This window comes from Caretta caretta, chromosome 8, assembly GCF_965140235.1.
Source record: "Caretta caretta isolate rCarCar2 chromosome 8, rCarCar1.hap1, whole genome shotgun sequence".
Classification (NCBI taxonomy): Eukaryota; Metazoa; Chordata; order Testudines; family Cheloniidae; genus Caretta; species Caretta caretta.
The window spans coordinates 106,738,005-106,758,081 of NC_134213.1; the positions used below are offsets into that span (position 1 = coordinate 106,738,005).

The window sequence follows — 20,077 nt, forward strand, 5'->3', positions numbered from 1 at the left end:
TAGTTTCTCCCACTGCCACGTTGGCTGGGCAGAGCCAACATGTTGAAAAACCCTGGGTGTGGCAGGAAAGCAAGCAGCTAGAAATTACAGTGGAAATGGATCTGGCAGTAAAGGAGCTTCAGAGTCACTTTTCTGAGCAAAACCAGAGCTCAAGAGGGTGTAGATGGAAGGGGTACTGTAGGCCTATGTGGGGTTAGGAACAATCAGTACAGAGCATTCTTTGGACACAATCCGTGCAGAGCTCTCTCAGCTCCAATTCTAGCCTGCAATGCAGGATGGGCCACCAATGTTAAGGCTGCCAAGAGCCTTCTCACTTGCCCACCTGACCTGGGCACTGCTGCACCTGAATGCTGAAAGATACAGCGAGACGACGTTGGAGGCAAATTCTCCCCTCTATCTCATGAAAGGCATGAGGAGATTTCTGATGGCATTTGAGCTCTGCCAGAAACCAGATCCTCTCCAGGTAACCAAGCAGAGGTGGGTGACAGGGAAAATTTCAGTGCTAATTGAACTCTTCCATGTTCACATTAAAAGAGAGAGTGTTTCTCTCTCAGTCCCAGCCCAACCAGAGTCAGAGTTTGAAAGGGAAATTTACCAGTGCAACAACTGGAGGGGATAGCAAATGGCTTGTTTAAAGAAGTTGAAAGGGCTGATCCCATCAGCCAATTTTGGAAAGTCGCTGAGATAATTGCGCCTGTCCAGTAATAAATGAATAAAAGCAGAAAAGGACGCTGAATAGAGAGAGAAGCAACAGCACTCAGAACCCGCCTGATACAATGGCCAATCAATAGGAGGGCTGCAGATCAGGGCGCTAGTTAGGTGGAAAATTACCACACGGCTGTGTGCGTCACGCTGGAAGGATCCTGGACAATCAATGTGGGAGCTATCGATTTAGTTATTATCACTTCATATGCTCCAGACATTGTTAAATATACATTTATTAACAAGGCTGGGGTGCATTCAGTAGAGAGGGAGTTTTAACAAGTGCAACCTCTCCTAGCTCTGATCAAAGCTCAGCCACTAGAGCCTTTAACCTCCCGATTCCTCCCCGTCAAGCTCTACCTCAGAACAAACCCTAAGGATCTAGTCAGTGGATAAGACCCTGCCCCATCTCGTGACTTGAGAGAGTATTTGGCCATAAGTGCCCATTTCGCGGTTGCGATTTTGGGAAAGCCTTCTGGAGCAGCAGAAACAAAGGACTCGAGGCTCAGGGTCCAAACAAAATGAGAGCTACTCACACTGCTGCTTCCAGAGAAAGGGAGGAAATGAGGTCCACGGGAGAACCTTAGTACGTAGGAAACTGAAGCGTCTTCCAAGGAGGGGTAAAGAGAGGAGTCACTTCCCATGTGCCTGGCTCCAGCAGCGGCCACGCCCCTCAGAACACCGGCTGTTCAACTGACGTATTTTACCATCAACCAGCTGCATGTATCCTAAAGCTAAGCATCACTCAACAGCAATTCTTCCTGCAACAGGCAAGCTGGGAACTCCATCAGACACCTCCCACCCCTTACACTTGTTTGTCTGGAGCAGGCTGGGAGTGGCTTGTGCAGTGCTTAAGAAGCAAGTAATACCAGGGATAGGGAGTCAGGCACTGAAGGGGCACTGCTGGGTGAAAGCAGGTCATGTACAATTGTCCTGCTGGCCACAGAAAGCAGAATAACTAGCAGACAGTGCACGGCACGGGAGGTCAGGACTCCTAGGTTCCAGCCACAGCTCTATTGCTGTGTGATACTGGGAGAGTCATCTGACCCTTCGGCGTGACAGTTCTAAAATTTCACCCACATGGACAACCAGGCTCCCCAGCTTTGGTAAACTACTTAGAGATCTAGGATGTACTATTGCTACTGAAGCTGTGAGGGCATGGTGTCTAGGTACGGCCTCTGGCACCAGCATTTCACCTCGTCATCACTGCCCGCTGCTTTGCTGCCATGTCTCCCTTTGCCTCTCCCAGTGGTAGGGATTCAGCACACACTTGTCTCTTGCATCCTGTAGCCAATAAAGGCCAGGAGCACCATAAAGCTGGCTTACCCAGTTTCAAGATAGAGGGTCCTATGCTCACAATGTTTACAGGTGCACAGTATCTGCCCTTTGGCTGGAGAACCACAGCAATGTGACCTGTAGCAGGGGAAAGAGGCACCTAAAGCTTCGTTGAAGATGAAGCTTTGACCAAAGCCATTCACGGTCTAGTCACTAGATTTTGTGGTCAACCAGACAGCCATGCAGCCACCCACGGCCGAGACGGCTGTGTCTGTTGCAAGACAGGAAGGAGTTTTACGAAACTGGGGATACAGAATTTGGGAGAGTACCTAAAAATAGCATCAGAAGTATATTTCTGGAGCTTGTTCACAGAAGTTTTCTTTCTACACTGAAAAAGAGACACTCCTCCCCACTACTATTTAGCAAACCCCAACTGAACACCTGCTCTGTTCAGGTACTGGATAGCAGAAGGACAAGGATGCACTACGCAAGAGAAAATGATCCATGTGTAAGTCAATTAGCACCATTACTCAGCTATCATGAGTTAGGAGAGTCAAGTCGTCCCCCCCCGAACCCCCAACCCGCCCTCCACATCCCGTGGTCATTTGTAAAACGTTTGCATGCATGCGATCTTCGTTTCTTCAAATTAAACCAAGCAATTCCCACCTGACGTCCCAGTGGGCAATCACAAGCAATTCCGTTAATTAAATTATCTCTGATTCTGCAGCCCTGGAATCTCTCAATATACCGAGGATTGAGTTCTCGACAAAATACTTGACCAAAAGAAAAAATAATGCTGATGTCAGCGTGACTCACTTCTGTTATCCCTTCGCGACAGGTTACGACAGACTGCCCTTTGGGAAAAGCGGCAAGAGATGTCAGAACAAGATGAGCTCGGGAATCAGAGCTGTGTGTAGGGGGAAAAGTCTTCATCCCTGCAGGATGCCTACTGCAGCCATTCTGCAGGGATTCACTGCACAGGACAGTTACACATAACAGGCAGAGAAGAATGCCATTGCATTCAATTCCCTGTGTATTCAGAAGCCAGGCTGTGATGCAAACCACAACAACATGAGGGACAGGGAAGCCTTCGGCATGGCAGGCTCTGAAAGGGCTCCACCTCCCTTGGATTTCACTGAAGGAACTCTGTCATCAAGCGCTCTCCATAAAACATCCCTCTGGTTTGTTTATTTCAGCTGGGTATAAATTTTCCCTTCTTCATAAATAGTCACACTGTACAGAACATTCCATAAATTTTTACAGCTCCGGTTTGTATGTACCTTGTACAAACATTTAGCGCTGATTAAATGCACCACCAATAAAATTTCATGAGCTACTTTTGACACTTGATATTCTGACCTTCCTTCTCTTCCTTACACATTTATTTGTGTTTTCATTGAGGGCAGGTGGGAGAATTTACCGTACTTCAAACAAACTCATGGGCAATTGTTTTTAAATAGACTATTCATTCTTCTCAAGAAGCTTATGGGACAGAAAACACACTTCATCGTCTCTCGCTAAGGGCAGGGGTCCCGTCACTAGCCTACAATGGAATAATTTTTGGGGAAGGGAATGGATTTGATTGAATAGAATCATGATGCAACCAACAAAACAATGCAAATCCACAAGCACATAGTTGTGACCTTCCTTCCTTGCCGCAACCCTTCTTTCCTACCACTCAGTTTACATCTGAACTAGCCTGCAAGTTCTGTGGAGCAGGGATGGTGTTTTATTAGTCCGTAAAGCCCCTGCATCGCTCTGGTGCTGTGTAAATAGTAAGGGAGGGACTTATTCAGAATCCAGGAATGGCACAGTGTGATGAGGTAGCTTTGTCTCTCACTCCCATCCTATGTCAGTCTCAATACCAGCCACAGTCCTGCACCATCTAAAGGTCACAGCCTACTTCATCTTCTGAACCGTGAAGTTCGATTCTTGGGGACCAAAGAGTAAAAAACATTTTAGCTGACAGGCTAGCCTGTCACCCGCATTCACCTTTGTCTGCGCTCTCACCAGTAAAGGCCCTGATCCTGCAATCCAATCCATTTGGGCAGACCCATGCGGAGTCCTGCTGAAGTCTCTGGCGCTCTGCACAGGCGCTCGTGTGGACAGGACTGCGGGATTGGAGCCAAAGGTAAAACAGCGTGTGACCAACAGCCAGGCAAAAAGGAACCTTCTACAGTCATAAATACTTTTTTATCCAGAGGGCTTTAAAAGGGGGCAAATGTGATACAACCACACAGTTTAAGAGCCTCAGGACTTTGCAGGAATTCCAGTGTCAGACATCTGTGGCACACTGACTACCTGGCAACCCAGAAGGTGTGGGCTACCAGTGGGGCAGATAAACTGGGCTTCTATTTCACTGGATGAGCAGCCGAGACAGAAGGGGCCAGATCCTTCGCAGGTATAAATCTGCCTGTCACTGAGAATGCCAGTGTGCAAGTGACTCTTCTGGCAAGACGTCAATATTTTAGAAGCTAGCTTCCCCATTACCAAACTAAAAATCTCATTTATTGGGTTTGTTTATAAACTAGCCTCCCTTAAAAAGGCTGATTTATAATCCCGTAAAGGACTGTCACATGTATTGGCACGGAGGCTAATTTATTGTCCTCTAGGGGAAAAAAAAAAAAAAAAAGAAGCCCTCTTGCCTTGATTAATGTATGTTTTTGTATTGTAAGATATTAAAGAATGCTGCTTCACCTGTAATTATAGAGGAAAGTTTATTTTGGCGAAGTGCCCTGGCTCCTGGTTGCCAAGTTATGAATAATACAATGTTCCATCTTCTAATTTCCATGTTCTAAGTTGTGGATTCGGAGTGGGGTGCATGCAAGGGCACACACATGTTGGGCCAAGGCTCTAGGAGTCACGAGTGCCTCTATTTTATACTTGCTTGCACAACTTGTTAATACCAGCAGCTGCTTGCCAAGCTTGGAGTTCGCTTCTGACTAATTTCATCTTGATGCAAACCAAAAACATGGTCTCTTTTCTCCCCGTAGAGGAATTATTTCTCTTACACTTGCATGCACCATCGCAATATCACTGAGGGGGGCTTACCATCGCGGGGAGGCATTCTAAGCTGCATTTAGTTGGGACCTGTGTATAGATTCCCCAAACAATTAAACTTCGGAAGAATTAATTATGCTTTCACACTCCCCCTGCACACAGAGCCCAACAACATCTTTACAGAAGCAGGGAGTAAATTCAGGCGCTGGCTGATTTCTTTGGCCTGCATTTCATCAGGACACGTGCCCAGCCCGTCGAAACGGAACCAGATGGCACTACTGAACATTCAGAATGCAAGGAGCCTCTGAGTCGGCATGTTTAGAGCTGTCTGTAGGGCTACATAGTATCCACTGGCCACCGAGATTGATTTAAACAGGAGGTTAGAGAAATGCTGAGCCTACGCCAAAATTCTAAGTGCGCCATTTGAGTGATTACGGTTCTACATGAAATCTGGGAGATAGACTCCAGAGGTCATCCTTATTCAGATTTACAGACTATGTTCCCTGTTCCAAAGAGAAAATAAATGCAATCGCATTGCTTTACCGAAAAACCTGCGGCGATCAAAGTAAGGTCTTACCCCAGAAGACTATTTTGATGCAGCAAGATTCTCTATTGAAGCAGCAGTGGCCATTTTAGGAAGCGATTTTTCTAGGCAAAATTCCCAAATATGGATAATTTTATATCTGAGACTTTAATATGTCAGGTCGCCTTTCAATGCATTACCCATACCGGTGCTGCTAGAAGTATTTCTAGCAGGGTTCACGCACGGGTTCCCTGTTGCAACACAGGGGAAGCTTCCAAGGACAGCCTGTGCCGTTTGAAAATGCAGCTCTCCCCTTTAATGCGGCACCGTGGCACACGGAGACGACAGGTTGCCGCAGACAGTATTCCATCTTGTTCTAAGGGGATATCTAACACCGGAGCTGGAGCAGGAACTTCCAGCCTGGGTAGACAGATGCGCGCTAGCTCGGATTGAGCTAAAATACCTTACAAATAGCAGTGTTGCTGCGACGGTGTGAGCGGTGGGATGAGCCAGCTGCCCTGAGCGTGCAGCTAGTGTTTCTGACAGGACTGCGCTTGGCATAGCTGCCCCGTCGCACTGTCCAGACATGGCTATTTCTAGTGCACTAGCATGTGGGTATATCTGCCAGAGCTGGAAATTGCACCACCACCTCCAGTGTAGACACACCCTAAGGATGAACCGATTTGGATTACAACGGGGCATGTCACGCAGAGATCTGTAGTCTAAACAGGCCGCGCTTCTATATTAGAGAACGAAGGTGGCCGTAATCTACAATCTTCCAGGCTGCTACAGTAGCATCGTGAATTCAAAGAGCTCTGCAGCTTTCTCAGGCCTTTAGCCTCTAGTTGATACATTTTGCAGAACTGCCAATTAATGATAATTGATTGGGAGTTACCAGGGCATCAGGATAACATCTCCCCAAGGTAGTTTCCTGGAATCACACAGCCTGCCCTGGAACGTTTACACTTAGGCTATTGAATGTCTCCTTGTGTGCTGAATGAATGGACCAGAATTGGTGGCATTTCAGCTAGCCAGCTAGCTCCCTTGCTGTGAACAGAAGGCTGCATAATGCCACTGAAGGGGCCAATTGTATTTACATTAGGTTTCCTTATATTGAATTTTAACCAAGTGTTAGGCAAAAAGAAACCAGAAACCCTCAGAAAGAGACAAAGCTGAAGAGCAATAACGGTCCACCCATAGGGCCATTTCCCCCTCTGCTCCAACCACTCACTTCCCATTTGGATTAATCTAGATTGTACCAGTCATAAATGTACTAGATGGTAAACTCCTGGCTCAGGGACTCTCTTTATGAGTCTGTCCAGTGCCCAGCATAATGGAGAGCATGACCGTGACCTCTGAATGCTACCATGGTAGCCGTTAAACAGCTTAGAGGGCCAGAAATCCATATTCTAAGCCTTTTATTTTCTGGAGTTAGTACACACAAAACTAAAGCACTATTTTATATAGCGGCCACATAAAAAATTGGTACATAACAGGTAAGCACAGCCAGGTCTGCTAATGAAGCAGGGCCTAGCTGTCAATGTACTGCCCAGGACAGGGTGTTTGGTCACACGCTGCTGAAGCCTCCATCCTCCAGTGAGCTGAATGAATATGGGCACATTCTGATCAAACTCAGAATTCAGCCTATGATTAATAATAATTCTTATTCATTATTTGTATTACAGTAGGGCCTAGGCGCCCCAGTGTGTGAGGCAGCACACAAACTCTGACTAAGAAGGCAGTCCTGCCCCGTCAAGCTTACAATCTAGGAGAAAACATTCAATCAAATCCTTGAAATACTGCAAACAATGCAATGGGGTCAAGAGGCCCTCATCAGAGGCATCATTAAGTGCAAAAGGCTGATTTTAGGGCCAACTCTCTCTGACAAGCTGCTCACACATCCAAGAGCAGAATTAAACTGCAAGAAGGCAGCTGTTTGTGTTTTATAAGCTAAAGTTTCTCTTACCTATGGAATAACCCCAATATTTCACAGGGAATCATCATCCATCTAACTGAAATACCCTCTAACGGCCCATCAGCCTCATATCCCTTTTGAAATAGCACAGCTGAGCACTTGCTGGGCCACGATTTATTTTTTACCTTCTCAGACATCTTGCTAACTCTATAGCTCAACAGTGACAGTCGAATTTCACACTGTGATAGCCCCCCATCGATTTCTCACTCTCGAGAAGCAACTCCGCAAATTAAAGTTAACAGCATTTCTGAAACTTTAAAAAAAAGAGGAGAGAGACGTGAAGGGCAAAGATGCCTGAACTGCACTTCTGACACAAAACATCCTTCCTTGATTAGTTGTGGCAGGAGGAATGTGTTGTGGCTGGGCATCACAACCTGGGGAATAGATGGCCAGCCCTCTGTGGAGAAAGAGGTGGTTAGGGACTATTTAGAAAAGCTGGACGTGCACAAGTCCATGGGGCCGGACGAGTTGCATCCGAGAGTGCTAAAGGAATTGGCGGCTGTGATTGCAGAGCCATTGGCCATTATCTTTGAAAACTCGTGGCGAATGGGGGAAGTCCCAGATGACTGGAAAAAGGCTAATGTAGTGCCAATCTTTAAAAAAGGGAAGGAGGATGATCCTGGGAACTACAGGCCAGTCAGCCTCACTTCAGTCCCCGGAAAAATCATGGAGCAGGTCCTCAAAGAATCAATCCTGAAGCACTTACATGAGAGGAAAGTGATCAGGAACAGTCAGCATGGATTCACCAAGGGAAGGTCATGCCTGACTCATCTAATCGCCTTCTATGATGAGATTACTGGTTCTGTGGATGAAGGGAAAGCAGTGGATGTATTGTTTCTTGACTTCAGCAAAGCTTTTGACACGGTCTCCCACAGTATTCTTGTCAGCAAGTTAAGGAAGTATGGGCTGGAAGAATGCACTATAAGGTGGGTAGAAAGTTGGCTAGATTGTCGGGCTCAACGGGTAGTGATCAATGGCTCCATGTCTAGTTGGCAGCCGGTGTCAAGTGGAGTGCCCCAGGGGTCGGTCCTGGGGCCGATTTTGTTCAATATCTTCATAAATGATCTGGAGGATGGTGTGGATTGCACTCTCAGCAAATTTGCGGATGATACTAAACTGGGAGGAGTGGTAGATACGCTGGAGGGCAGGGATAGGATACAGAGGGACCTAGACAAATTGGAGGATTGGGCCAAAAGAAATCTGATGAGGTTCAAGAAGGATAAGTGCAGGGTCCTGCACTTAGGACGGAAGAACCCAATGCACAGCTACAGACTAGGGACCCAATGGCTAGGCAGCAGTTCTGCGGAAAAGGACCTAGGGGTGACAGTGGACGAGAAGCTGGATATGAGTCAGCAGTGTGCCCTTGTTGCCAAGAAGGCCAATGGCATTTTGGGATGTATAAGTAGGGGCATAGCGAGCAGATCGAGGGACGTGATCGTCCCCCTCTATTCGTCATTGGTGAGGCCTCATCTGGAGTACTGTGTCCAGTTTTGGGCCCCACACTACAAGAAGGATGTGGATAAATTGGAAAGAGTCCAGAGAAGGGCAACAAAAATGATTAGGGGTCTGGAACACATGACTTATGAGGAGAGGCTGAGGGAACTGGGATTGTTTAGTCTGCAGAAGAGAAGAATGAGGGGGGATTTGATAGCTACTTTCAACTACCTGAGAGGTGGTTCCAGAGAGGATGGTTCTAGACTATCCTCAGTGGTAGAAGAGGACAGGACAAGGAGTAATGGTCTCAAGTTGCAGTGGGGGAGGTTTAGGTTGGATATTAGGAAAAACTTTTTCACTAGGAGGGTGGTGAAACACTGGAATGCATTGCCTAGGGAGGTGTTGGAATCTCCTTCCTTAGAAGTTTTTAAGGTCAGGCTTGACAAAGCCCTGGCTGGGATGATTTAATTGGGGATTGGTCCTGCTTTTGAGCAGGGGGTTGGACTAGATGACCTCCTGAGGTCCCTTCCAACCCTGATATTCTATGATTCTATGAATACAAGTGTCCCAGAGCCAGGCAGTGGACTCAGTGGAAAATGCATCTCTGGCCCCGGACTTACAGCCTGAGGCCTTTAGGATCTAAAGCATTATATAGTTCCTCCACCATGGGCACCTGCAGAACATGTGTATACAGAGGAGGTGTAACCAGGGAAGCAGATTCCCCATGTTCCTGGGTGCACCTAAAGTAAAGGGAGATACCAGGCTCACTGACAGCTCTGAGTTCCCTTGGTTAGTTTGCCTTGCTGAGTTTTATACCCCGCCAGGCTGCAGATCAATTGCTAACTAAGACTAACCAGGATTTAGATAGAGCTACGTTGGCATGGTGATGATTTTGTTTTAAACTATTACCTGTACAGGCAATTTCTCTTCATAGCTCAAAGACAAGGGGCTAAGTTAAGAATCTCAGCCCGGCTCTCTCCTCCCTGGCAAAATCATTCTGAACTTCAGCCCCACGGGATACGCTAACACAGATTAACGACCCTACATGAACCCTGAAACCTATTCACCAGCCCTTCTGAAGAGCAACGTTACACAGTGCACTTATTACGTACTGGCGATGGCATTTCAAGGGAGAACCAGAACCTTTAAAAAAAATCTACATGTAACCCCCCGAGACAGGTGCAGCACTCTGCCCAGTGACTGCAGGATTCAGCCGCAGCCCATCCCCACGCTGGTCACTGCTCTTGTTTTTGTCTTAACTTGCGTTTCAATCCTGCATTTGGCTGAGGGCAGGCAAATCCCTGGGGAACCAACCGCAGCACCGGGCCCTCCGAAGGTGCATTCTTCCAGGCAGGGACCTATTCTGTAGAGCCCCATGTGCACTACAGCACCAGCCCAGTGTTACTGTTACCTCTGCTTTTTCGCCTTGGCATCCAAAACCCATTAATGGTTCGACATCTACGGAGCTGGGGCTGGGAGAGATTATCCTGACGTGTGAATTCATGGCATCTTCTCTCCAGTCCCCGGCAACGTGCTGATTTAAGCGCAGATCTGTCTTTTTAGGCCAGCGATAATTTTCCGACTTCACACCCTCCCTGCTCCCATCTCCAGCGCCATGTCTGAGAGGAAAGAAGCCCCCTGAAGAGAGCCATTGCTACTTCACATGCTGCTCTCAGCGATTAGACTCTTCAGGCCACACCAAGCCAACCCAGCACCTTCGTTTGCGTCAATTCCACTAGTTTTGCCAGGGCCGCCGAGCTCCCCCTGGAATCGGTGTTTTTTTAAAGCTGCTTCAGAAAGGTCGGGGGGCGGGGCGGGGAAGAGCAATGAAAAGAAAACAAACGCCATGGCTTTTCTTCTCTAAAGCCCTCTCCTAAACACAACAAGCAGCTCGTCCAGCGGAGCATGATGAGCATGAAGTGTTATATAAAGAAGATAATTATAAAGGGATTTAATGCTTGGTGGGCTTAAGTCGCAAGGTTTATAGCAAAGGTAGCGCACTTGCTTAAACAGCCTGGTGCTCTGGTTTGCTGTTATGCGAGCAGCACTGAGGGCGCTAACTGGAAGCCAAAACAAGATTTGTTTTATGAAAAAAAGAGCACAGCCCCTTCCCAGCATGGATGGCAGCTCGAGTCCCACCTCCTTCCAGTTCTGTTCCATCCCTGATTAATGATGTTGTCTGCCTGATTTATGACCCACCCCAACAGATTAGAGTTTCCCCCTTCAACCTCCCCTCCGCTTCCCCCCCGCAAAAGGCAGAGCCACACTCCGCTGGAAATATTAGAGAATTATTAAATAAACATTCATACGTCATGTCTCTTCCCATACTGAGCTCATCGCAGTCAACACTCGGCAGCCTGGGCCTGTTTGCTTTCATGCTGACACCAAACAGCTGGAGTGATTCATGGAGAGGCTGGCTACAATGTTTCATGTCATATATCATGCTAGCAGCGCTCCCTGCCCTGACTGAGATAAACTGATCAACCACAACGGACTGGAATGAATTTATGACAACACAAAATTGAGGAAAACAAATGGGAGGTGACCCAGTGGGCCACTAACCCAGACTCTTTCGCTGGCCTGCAATCTAGTTTGGTGGCAGAAAGCAAAATTGAACATTGGCACTCTGAATTAAGATGTTGGCTTTTAACCCCTGGGAACCTTGATTTCAAAATGGTGCCAGGTTACTTGGGTAACGTCTTGGGAGGGAGGGGGAAGGGAGAAAAGAGGTCACAGCTTCTGCAGCTCACAGCTAGTCCTGACACACAACTACAAGTCCCAGCAGAGCATCTCCGCTAGTGGAGGAGACCGGGCACATGTCTGAACGGTTACAGGAATCGATTACTCTCTCCAAGCCCAATGCAAAGCCCTGTCTCCAGTCCAACCAGAGGTGCGTTTCATTTGCTGAGGACTTAAGCCACCCTTCTCCCTACCCTATCCCCCTTTACTAATCCTTTAGAATTAAACAGAAAATTAATGGAGTCAAGATTGGAAAGTCCCACTAAATCCCGATGCTCCAAGTGTATTAGTCCCCAGACCAATCCTAGTTCCATCTTGTCAACCAGTGGCTACCATCTGCCGTTCAAACACAGATGATGCAAGGGGCTAGGTCACTGCTAAGGGAAACAATGGAGACCTGTCATGGTACATGGAGGTCGGAAATCAGTGTGGACTTTCCTTGCATCTCTAGGCTTGTCAATTTGCTTGCAAGAGTGTCTTCTAAGGAAGCCTGAAGTGCAAATTCCATTAACTTTCAACCAAAGTACATCAGCGGCACGCCAAAACAAGGACAGCGTACTGTATCGTATTAGCTAATTAAAAAAATACTCTCCATGCCTAGACTTATTTTTGGAATGGGGGGAAGGAATGTCATTCTTATAACAGTAGGATCAATACATGGAATCACTACTAACTCTATTACCCATTGTTCGAAATGGAGAGCACAGCTGACACAGGTGATAAACCATGTGCTTCTAAACTTTTTAAAATGCTAATCAGATGCTACATGGAGCTTAACACACCAATCAATAACACCCAGATTTAAAAGCAAAAATTAAAGTTATGAACAACGGAGCAAAGTGCTTCGGCCTAGAACTTGCTGCAAGCGCCATCCCAAACAAGAAAAATGAAACCAATTTAGCTCCAGATTAAGAAACAGGAACTGGAGATGAATCAATTTAGCCTGTTGGGCTGGGTCACCATATATCATGGCTCCTCAGCAGAGTGGGAAGCAGCCAGACAGTATGAAACACCTCCTCCCCCGCTTTCTGTAGGATTCTAGGTCTGATCGCTGTTATCAATTAATTTAACTCAAACCCCCCCAACACACACAAACATGCAGAGCATCCAGGCTCCTTAAACAGCAGGACAGAAACTATATCACACACACGTCACAGGGGAAAAAAGGGAAAGGTGGGAATCCACCTCCAACACCATCTTACTGTCTGATCCTGACGGAAATAAAGGCCTTTAAATAAAAGCACCTCAGCACTCCTCGTTCCTTTAAACGAGGAATTTCTTGGGAAGAGTTAATAAGCCAGTAAAACTTTACCTGTAATTTCTAAGGAGTTTTGCCTGCCTTCCAGCAGCTCCAGCAGGACTGGGAGTTGAACTGGGGCAGGGTTATGATGGGACAGGACGAATGCACATATTTCACAATATAGTTATTCTACGTGTTGTCTGGAAAGTCCTTGGGGATCCTTCAAAAGACTCTAGACCAAGCTTTAATAACCTGATCAAGGAGGTAAGGTCAATTTGTCACTTGAGCTCAAGTGTTCTGGAAAGGGTCAAATCCTTTTAGCTTTTCAGCAGGAGTGGATTTGGGAGGGTAGAGTCGCTGACTTTAAGGAGAGCTTAGGAGGCCCTACGGAAGGATGGGCAACAAACCAAAGGAGGGGGAGACAGAGGCCAATGGATTATTGCTAAGGGATTCAACACCTCTGACACAAAACACAAGAGTAGCTACTTTGAAGCTAGGTCTCCTGTTGCAGTGTTGTCAAATCCCAAAATTCTATGGTTTTGGTTTCAACCCACTGATTGAGAAGCATGAAAACATCAGATCTACATAGAGTATGAGCAGTGTGGATCACCCATGTCTGGGACACATGGGTAGAGAGGTTTTAAAACAGAAAAAAAAAGGTCCCAAGACCAGAGGTCGGGGCAGCAGAGAATTACCTCAGCTAACACCTAACCATGCACTAGTGCTTCTTAAAGCTTTAGCTGTTAGACGTCTCCAGTCTGTAGGGGACACAGAACCTGAAGTCAGGCCTGGGCAGGTCGATGAGGAGAAGGAACTGGATTTCAAATGAATCTGAGATAAAGTTATTTGGAATCTGCAAGCACAGAGATTTTCCCCACTGCTTCGGTCTCATTCAGAGTCGTTTTATTCCTTGCCTGATCAGTGCTGATTTTAGGCAATAATTGACTTTCTCTTTAAAAAGGGAATTAAAATGATCCACGACAGCAGTGGCGGATCTTGAGAGTACTAAGCTGGGATTTCCAGAAGCCCTCACACGGCCAGGTGCCCAACAGCCAGGGTTTCCCCACAAGCCTTTAGAAGAGGGTCGGAAGGGGCAAGCCACTCTGAGGTGGGGGGGGAGAAGGCATCCCCAAAAGAGAGAAATCTGAAACAAACAGTACCAAGGGCATGACATGGCTCCATCCTAGGCCATGCGTACGTGCATGCTGTGGCTGGAAGTAGCTAGAGAAGAAGATGATCATCACACAGCTTAAATGCTGGGTCGCAGGCTCCTGAATCAGGGGCAGAAGGCTGCAGATGAAACATGCTCAGATCCTGGGAAATGGAGGTTCAGGGTGTCTCCTACTAGTGACCCTCTCTGGCTCACACAAGGACCAATGCTGACTGGCTCCATGGCGAAGAGTATTCAGCCTTTGTCCTCAAATGGCAGCCTTTGGGCTGGTGCGAGTCCTACCCATGGATAGAAGGAGGATGGAATAAATAGGTACCAAGGCAGGGTCTGAGCGGGCAAGGAGAGAGAGCATAGGGGCTTCCTTTAGGAGAGGGATTCTGAAGAACACAGGGAGCTTACCAATAAAGCACACAGCCACCCCCGCTCCATACCACATGCCTGCTGGAGATCACTGCACTGAGCGCCAAGACACAGAGGTGGGGTGTTTCCTTTGTGGACGAGGAATTGCTACGGAGCATGAAAAACAGAAGGCCTCACCCCATGATGGTGGAACCCCCAGTTATCAGCCACTTCAGACAGCGGGAGCTAAGAGCGGAGATAATGCAATGCTGATGTTTGGGACGGAAGTAGCTTATTTCAGGGATAACTGCTTCAGTGGTCAAGGGTCCAAAATATGCCAGTGCGTGCCTCTTTGAGTTACCCTGACGCTCAGAGAGCTGGGGGCAGTTGCTTCACTTCCACAGAATGGGCAGGACTGTGCGCTTTATACTCACTTTTCGATGTCGCTGTTCTTACAGGTCTTTTGCAGAGCCTCCTGTTTACTGCTCTCCCCGTTACTCGTCGAGGGCATGTCTGTAGAGGGAAGGTACAGGGCATTTAATAAAAGGAAAGAGTCTAAATGTGTAACAGGTGCAGGAGCAAAGGACCCAGGAGTCACTTTCCCAGAACCAACACTGCCTGCCTGTTCCTGGCTGTCTGAAAGGCCTAAGATCCAAGAAGGAAAATGAAAATTCCACCCTTGCCTCGCTTCCAATGGACGGCCCCGTGGCATTTGCTGGTTGTACCAGCTAAGATTTATTTCAGAAAAGGTTTGCTACAGCAGCCATGCAGACCGGGTTTCCAGCAAGGCAGGACTGGATGAAATTCCCCCCACAAGAGGGGAAAAAAAAAAAAAAAGCCAAGATTTTCCAGTGACTGAGGGATTTTGGGCACCCAGCCAGAGATGCCTTAAAGAGTCCTGACTGAAATTGCTGAGCACCTGCCCTCTGCAAATCTGGCTCCTACAAGGTATCTTAAACGGGGCACTCAAAGTCACTAGCCACTTCTGAAAATCTCGGCCCAAGAGTCCACGCAGAGCAGCTCGTGATGTGTCTGGGTGACAAGTACTATAGAAATGCAAGCGAATACCAAGCACTAGTGCTGTTGTTTCTTCACCAGCCCTCCGACACGGCTACATTTAATTCGCTGTCTGTGGTAAGTCCTCCAATTTCCCTTATCTAAGGCAGTTTATTCTCTCTTCTCTCAGGAAGCTATGTGGGTGCTGTGTCACTTACAGGAAAGCGATTAAGAACGGAGAATATTTAATACACTTATTTATCATGCCCTTGGTGAGACCGTATTTCCTCACCCTTCTCTTCCCCTTCCCAGGTCCAAGCCCCACACTGGTTCGGTACTGTGCAGTTGCCCAAGCCCCTGGTTGAGGACTCTTATGAACAGAGGCCTGGGCGTCAGGTGCCCAGCATTCTATTCCCAGTTCTGCTACTGCGCTCCCTGGGCGACCGAGGGCAAGTCTCCTAACACCCCTCGCCCTCAATTCCCTCTTCCGGAAAGCAGGGATGACAGCACTTACCCAATGTTGTGATGTGCTTGGGGCTCTACAGCAGGAACGTGTCCAGTTTTATTACTGGCGGGCTGCTCACACTTCCCACTAGTTTGTTATTGTAGGGCTGGGTATGTGCCTGGGGTTTAAAAAAACCCCAAAGATACCCAAATGAGTATCAACGTAAATCACAGCTCAAGCCATTTTCTTTGTTGCAGATCATTCTTGTGGGCAGCCTCCACCACGTATCCTCAGCTGGGACAGAAGCCAGGACCTTCCATGCTAAAAGCACAGGCCTCTGCCACTTGGGCTAACGGAAGAATTCCCCGGTAACAGCAACAGGAGGCACTATTCTCTTACGCTGACACCAGAGGTGACATTATTAATCTCCTTTATCCTTTTAAAAATGGGAAGGCAACAAAAAAGGGCAGCATTAACATGTGTCTGGGTCAAGCCACCAGCAACCGAACAGTGGCACTGGGGAGTGAAGCTCTGACAGCTGCTTAAGTGAATGGAGGAGGATGACCCAAGGCAGTGTGGTTTCTGCTGGGGAGGGAGAACTTCCATTACCATGTCCATTATTGCACAGACACTTCCTGACCAGCTGGGCAGGCTTCTCAGATACCATGCTACCAGACACTCCTACCACAGAGGGCAGTGCCCCCAGGACACCACCCTCACTATTGGACTGCTGGCCAGAAAACTCCCTGTTCTCTACAGATGTGATTCCAGTCTGACCCTCAGTGCCAAGAGACAAGATATGGCTCCCAACACAAGAGACCCCACTAGTTACCAACTGGCATCCTGTGTCACCAGGCCAAGCAGTCACCAGCTGCTTTGTTCCTTTAATTCAGACGCTATTTTATGACATCATTCAGTTCAACAGGAAGTTAGTGCGGCCTAATGGTTAGAGTGGGCCCCAGGAGTGGGGGCCCAAAATGCCAGAGTTCTAATCCTGTCTCTGACTGACTCTCTCCAAGGCTTTGGGCACGTCTCCACCTTGGGGTCAGCCCCTCAAAGGCCCATGATGAGGAATATGTGCGGGGACCTCTGAGATCCTCAGAATAAAGGTGTTCTGCAAGTACCGAGTATTGTTAATGATACTGTTTGGGATCAAAGAACTATGTATACACAAGATCACTGTATGCTTCTATTGACATGCAGTTACAATGACCACTACAGAGGTAAGTGGCTGCAACTCGAAAAAAGTGTAAGATAAAACCCCCCTCCCCCATCCAAACCTGCAAGAGAAGATCTTCAATGTTCAGGATGGAACAGTAATTTATGGATCTAACACTCACCATCGCTGGCCCATTTGGAAAACTCTGGCGTTATTCGGGTACTGGGCGTGCCACCACTAGAAACAGAGAAGAGAACAATGTTGAAAGCAGGTCACGGAGAGTCCGTGGCTCCTACAAGCTCACAAGCCTCACTGGCTTTTGTAGGTTTCAACAGCTTAAATACAAACATTCCCTCCCACTTAAATCTGGGCATCAAAGCGAGGGACTAGCCTTCTCTAGAACTGGGCTTTGTGCTGGCAACTCCCGCTGGTCTAGTCCTAGCCCTTGCCCACATAGTCTGTGTTAAATCACTCAGTGGTTGTGATGTTGACTGAAGGCTTTGGATCCAAATTCCTTCCCTTGTAACCTAAAGCTGAGTTTTGCACCCCAGATTGCAGAAGCAAAAGGCTTAATGGCTAAAGGCTTCTCTCTATGTTACAACAGACTCTCCCTCTAAGAATAACTGCACCTTCTCACAGGCATGGCCTTATAACGCTTCAAATTTGGGACAACCATTGCACTAAAGCATGCAGAACTGGCAATCATGACCAGTCACTTGTGAGCCAACAGAATAAAGGAGGCAACAGCACAAGAGAATCTTTAAAGGAGCCTTGGTAATTATGAGCACTATGTGACATTTTCAGCTCTGTGAGCTAAGAGGGTTACATTAAAAGGGTAATCTAGCCTCCCGCTTCAAGGCATGAGCTAATAATTACACCCTGCATTTCTCCGGAGCCTTTGGCCAGAATTTCAAAGCACTTTGCAAATATTAAGTATAATCACCCCCATTTTATAGATGGGGCAAATGAGTCGGAGAAGGATTCAAGGACCACAAGGCAATACAGCGTCTGACTGCCAGAGCCACATATGGGAATGTGACCTCGGAGGTTCCAGGCTCCTGCTATAATCCCTAAACCACATCTACCCACTACTGTGTGCGGGCACTGGCAAGGGATTCCCCCTCCCCCCACATCACAATGCGCTCATCTGGTGAGGGGGAATGGTTCTACTTCACTCTGAAGCATAGCAATTGGCCACTGCTGAAGGCCCAATGGTCTGATCCACCATGGCGAACCCCGTGTTTCTACAGAGTGGAACCTAATTTCAAGCCACTGTTTGTGACAGGCTAAACAGTAAGAAAGCCTCATTCCACTGCTTCATCAATCACTTCAACCTTGACCTCACTGAGGATCACTCAGTCTAAGAGATAGAGGGGAAATTTAAGCCCTATCTCCATGCAGGGCAGAGGGCTAGAAAAACAACCCTACGTCCCTGTTAACAGTCATTTTGTTATTTGCCTGAAGCACTTCCCCAAGCGCCTGGCTCACATCGCGCTCTGGCTGCCTGCATTTCTCAGCCTGGAGCAAGCCAGGCAGTGCTCTCGGCTCCAAGCACAAAGGCCTGCCACACGAGGGAGCGGCGCAGACCTGCCCCAACTCCGTGCTGCATGCAGAGGGGTCCACTGGCTTGTTCTACACCAGCCCGGGCAATCACATACACGGTGCTAGCTGACACGTACTGCACAGAGTGCTATGGCATGCAAGCGGCAGCCGCATCCACACAGATCTACTCAACTCTAGTCCGCTCCGGGGAGTGACAGAGCTCAGGGCCCCCGACCGTAAAAGGTCTGCCCAGAAAGGGATTGCAGCACCACAGTAAAAAGAAAAGGAGTACTTGTGGCACCTTAGAGACTAACCAATTTATTTGAGCATGAGCTTTCGTGAGCTACAGCTCACTTCATCAGTGTCTTCCCCACCAGAAGTTAGCAGCTGGCCAATGTTGCTCTCAGAGTAGGCAGCTACTGCAGGGGAGTGGGTGTGGCCAGAGTAGCTGGGGAATGTGCTTTGCAGGGACTTCTACGAATCCCTAACCATATCCTTATTTGCCCCTTCCTACAGCACGGGTGGGGAATTCAGCCCAAGCCACATGACTGTTTCCTTGGCTGGCTTTGCCTCTCCCTTGCCATGTCACATACACACTTAGCTGAACAGGGATTTCCCCTTCAACTCACACCCAGCCAGTTTGGTGAAAACCATTACAAAGCCCACGCGCTTACTTTAAGACGGCACCACGGAGTGCCTCACGCTCTTTGGCTTCGCCCGGCTCTTCCCCAGTGCAAGGGATGATATCTGCCTCTGTGTACCTGAGCACAGAGGGTTAAGGAGCAATACAGCCTTGTCAAGGGCGAGGAGTGGGTGCTCTGCATTACGCCTGTTTCTCGGCACTGGGGCACTCAGCCAGCTAACTTTGGCTACAAAGGATACAGAGCGAGTTCATTCGGACAATCTACCTCAACAGCTAGCTTCCCGAAGCTTTGATTTCAAAGGCAACATGGTAACAAACTTAGACAGGAAGGTAACGCCCTGGGCCATATGGAGAGATTCCTTTGATAGTAACATGTGGGAAGAGCTGTTATGAGAGAGAGAAACTCTCAATCTCTCTCTCTCTTTTTTTTTTTTTTTTTTGGAAGAATACCAACCTTGGCTTACAGACACTTTAGGGCTGGATCCTCTGCAGGCATCAGTCAGCACAGTGCCATTGCCTCTATTAGCGAGATGCTGACTCACAGCAGCTGGTGCAGGTTTAATTAAATTCCAGAATAGAGACAATAAGGCTCACCACCCCCCAATGTCAGAGTGTAAACACTGCCTTCAGGGGATTCAGATCCCGTGGCTGCTCCCGCTCCTGCTAGATGCCTGCATTGAACAACTCCTGGAGATGCAAGGTACAGTCCAGTTGCTCTGGCCCCAGTTTCTGGATGGAGGAGCTCCAGTCCTAACCAAATAGTTGGAGCAGAGCAAGTGTGCCGGAAGAGGGGTGGGGGTGGGTAGACCATGGCCCCATTACCTTTTAGTGGCCTTAAGGGTGAGCAATGGGAGGGTGGGGGCGGAGAGGAGTGAGCAGGTGGGGGGGGAGGAG

General features: G+C 47.9%; 1 protein-coding gene across 7 annotated transcripts in view; it reads right to left on the reverse strand.

Annotated features, from left to right (window-relative positions):
* Window positions 1-20,077, reverse strand: part of RNF220 (ring finger protein 220) — a 337,761-nt gene that overhangs the window by 21,228 nt on the left and 296,456 nt on the right. For all 7 annotated transcript variants that reach the window (XM_075131894.1, XM_048859934.2, XM_075131893.1 and 4 more), the window contains 3 exons: window positions 19,215-19,301; window positions 17,180-17,235; window positions 14,833-14,911 (listed from right to left, as the gene is read on the reverse strand). In XM_075131894.1, the coding sequence (XP_074987995.1) occupies window positions 14,833-14,911; window positions 17,180-17,235; window positions 19,215-19,301 (222 nt within the window). The remainder of the gene's footprint in view (window positions 1-14,832; window positions 14,912-17,179; window positions 17,236-19,214; window positions 19,302-20,077) is intronic.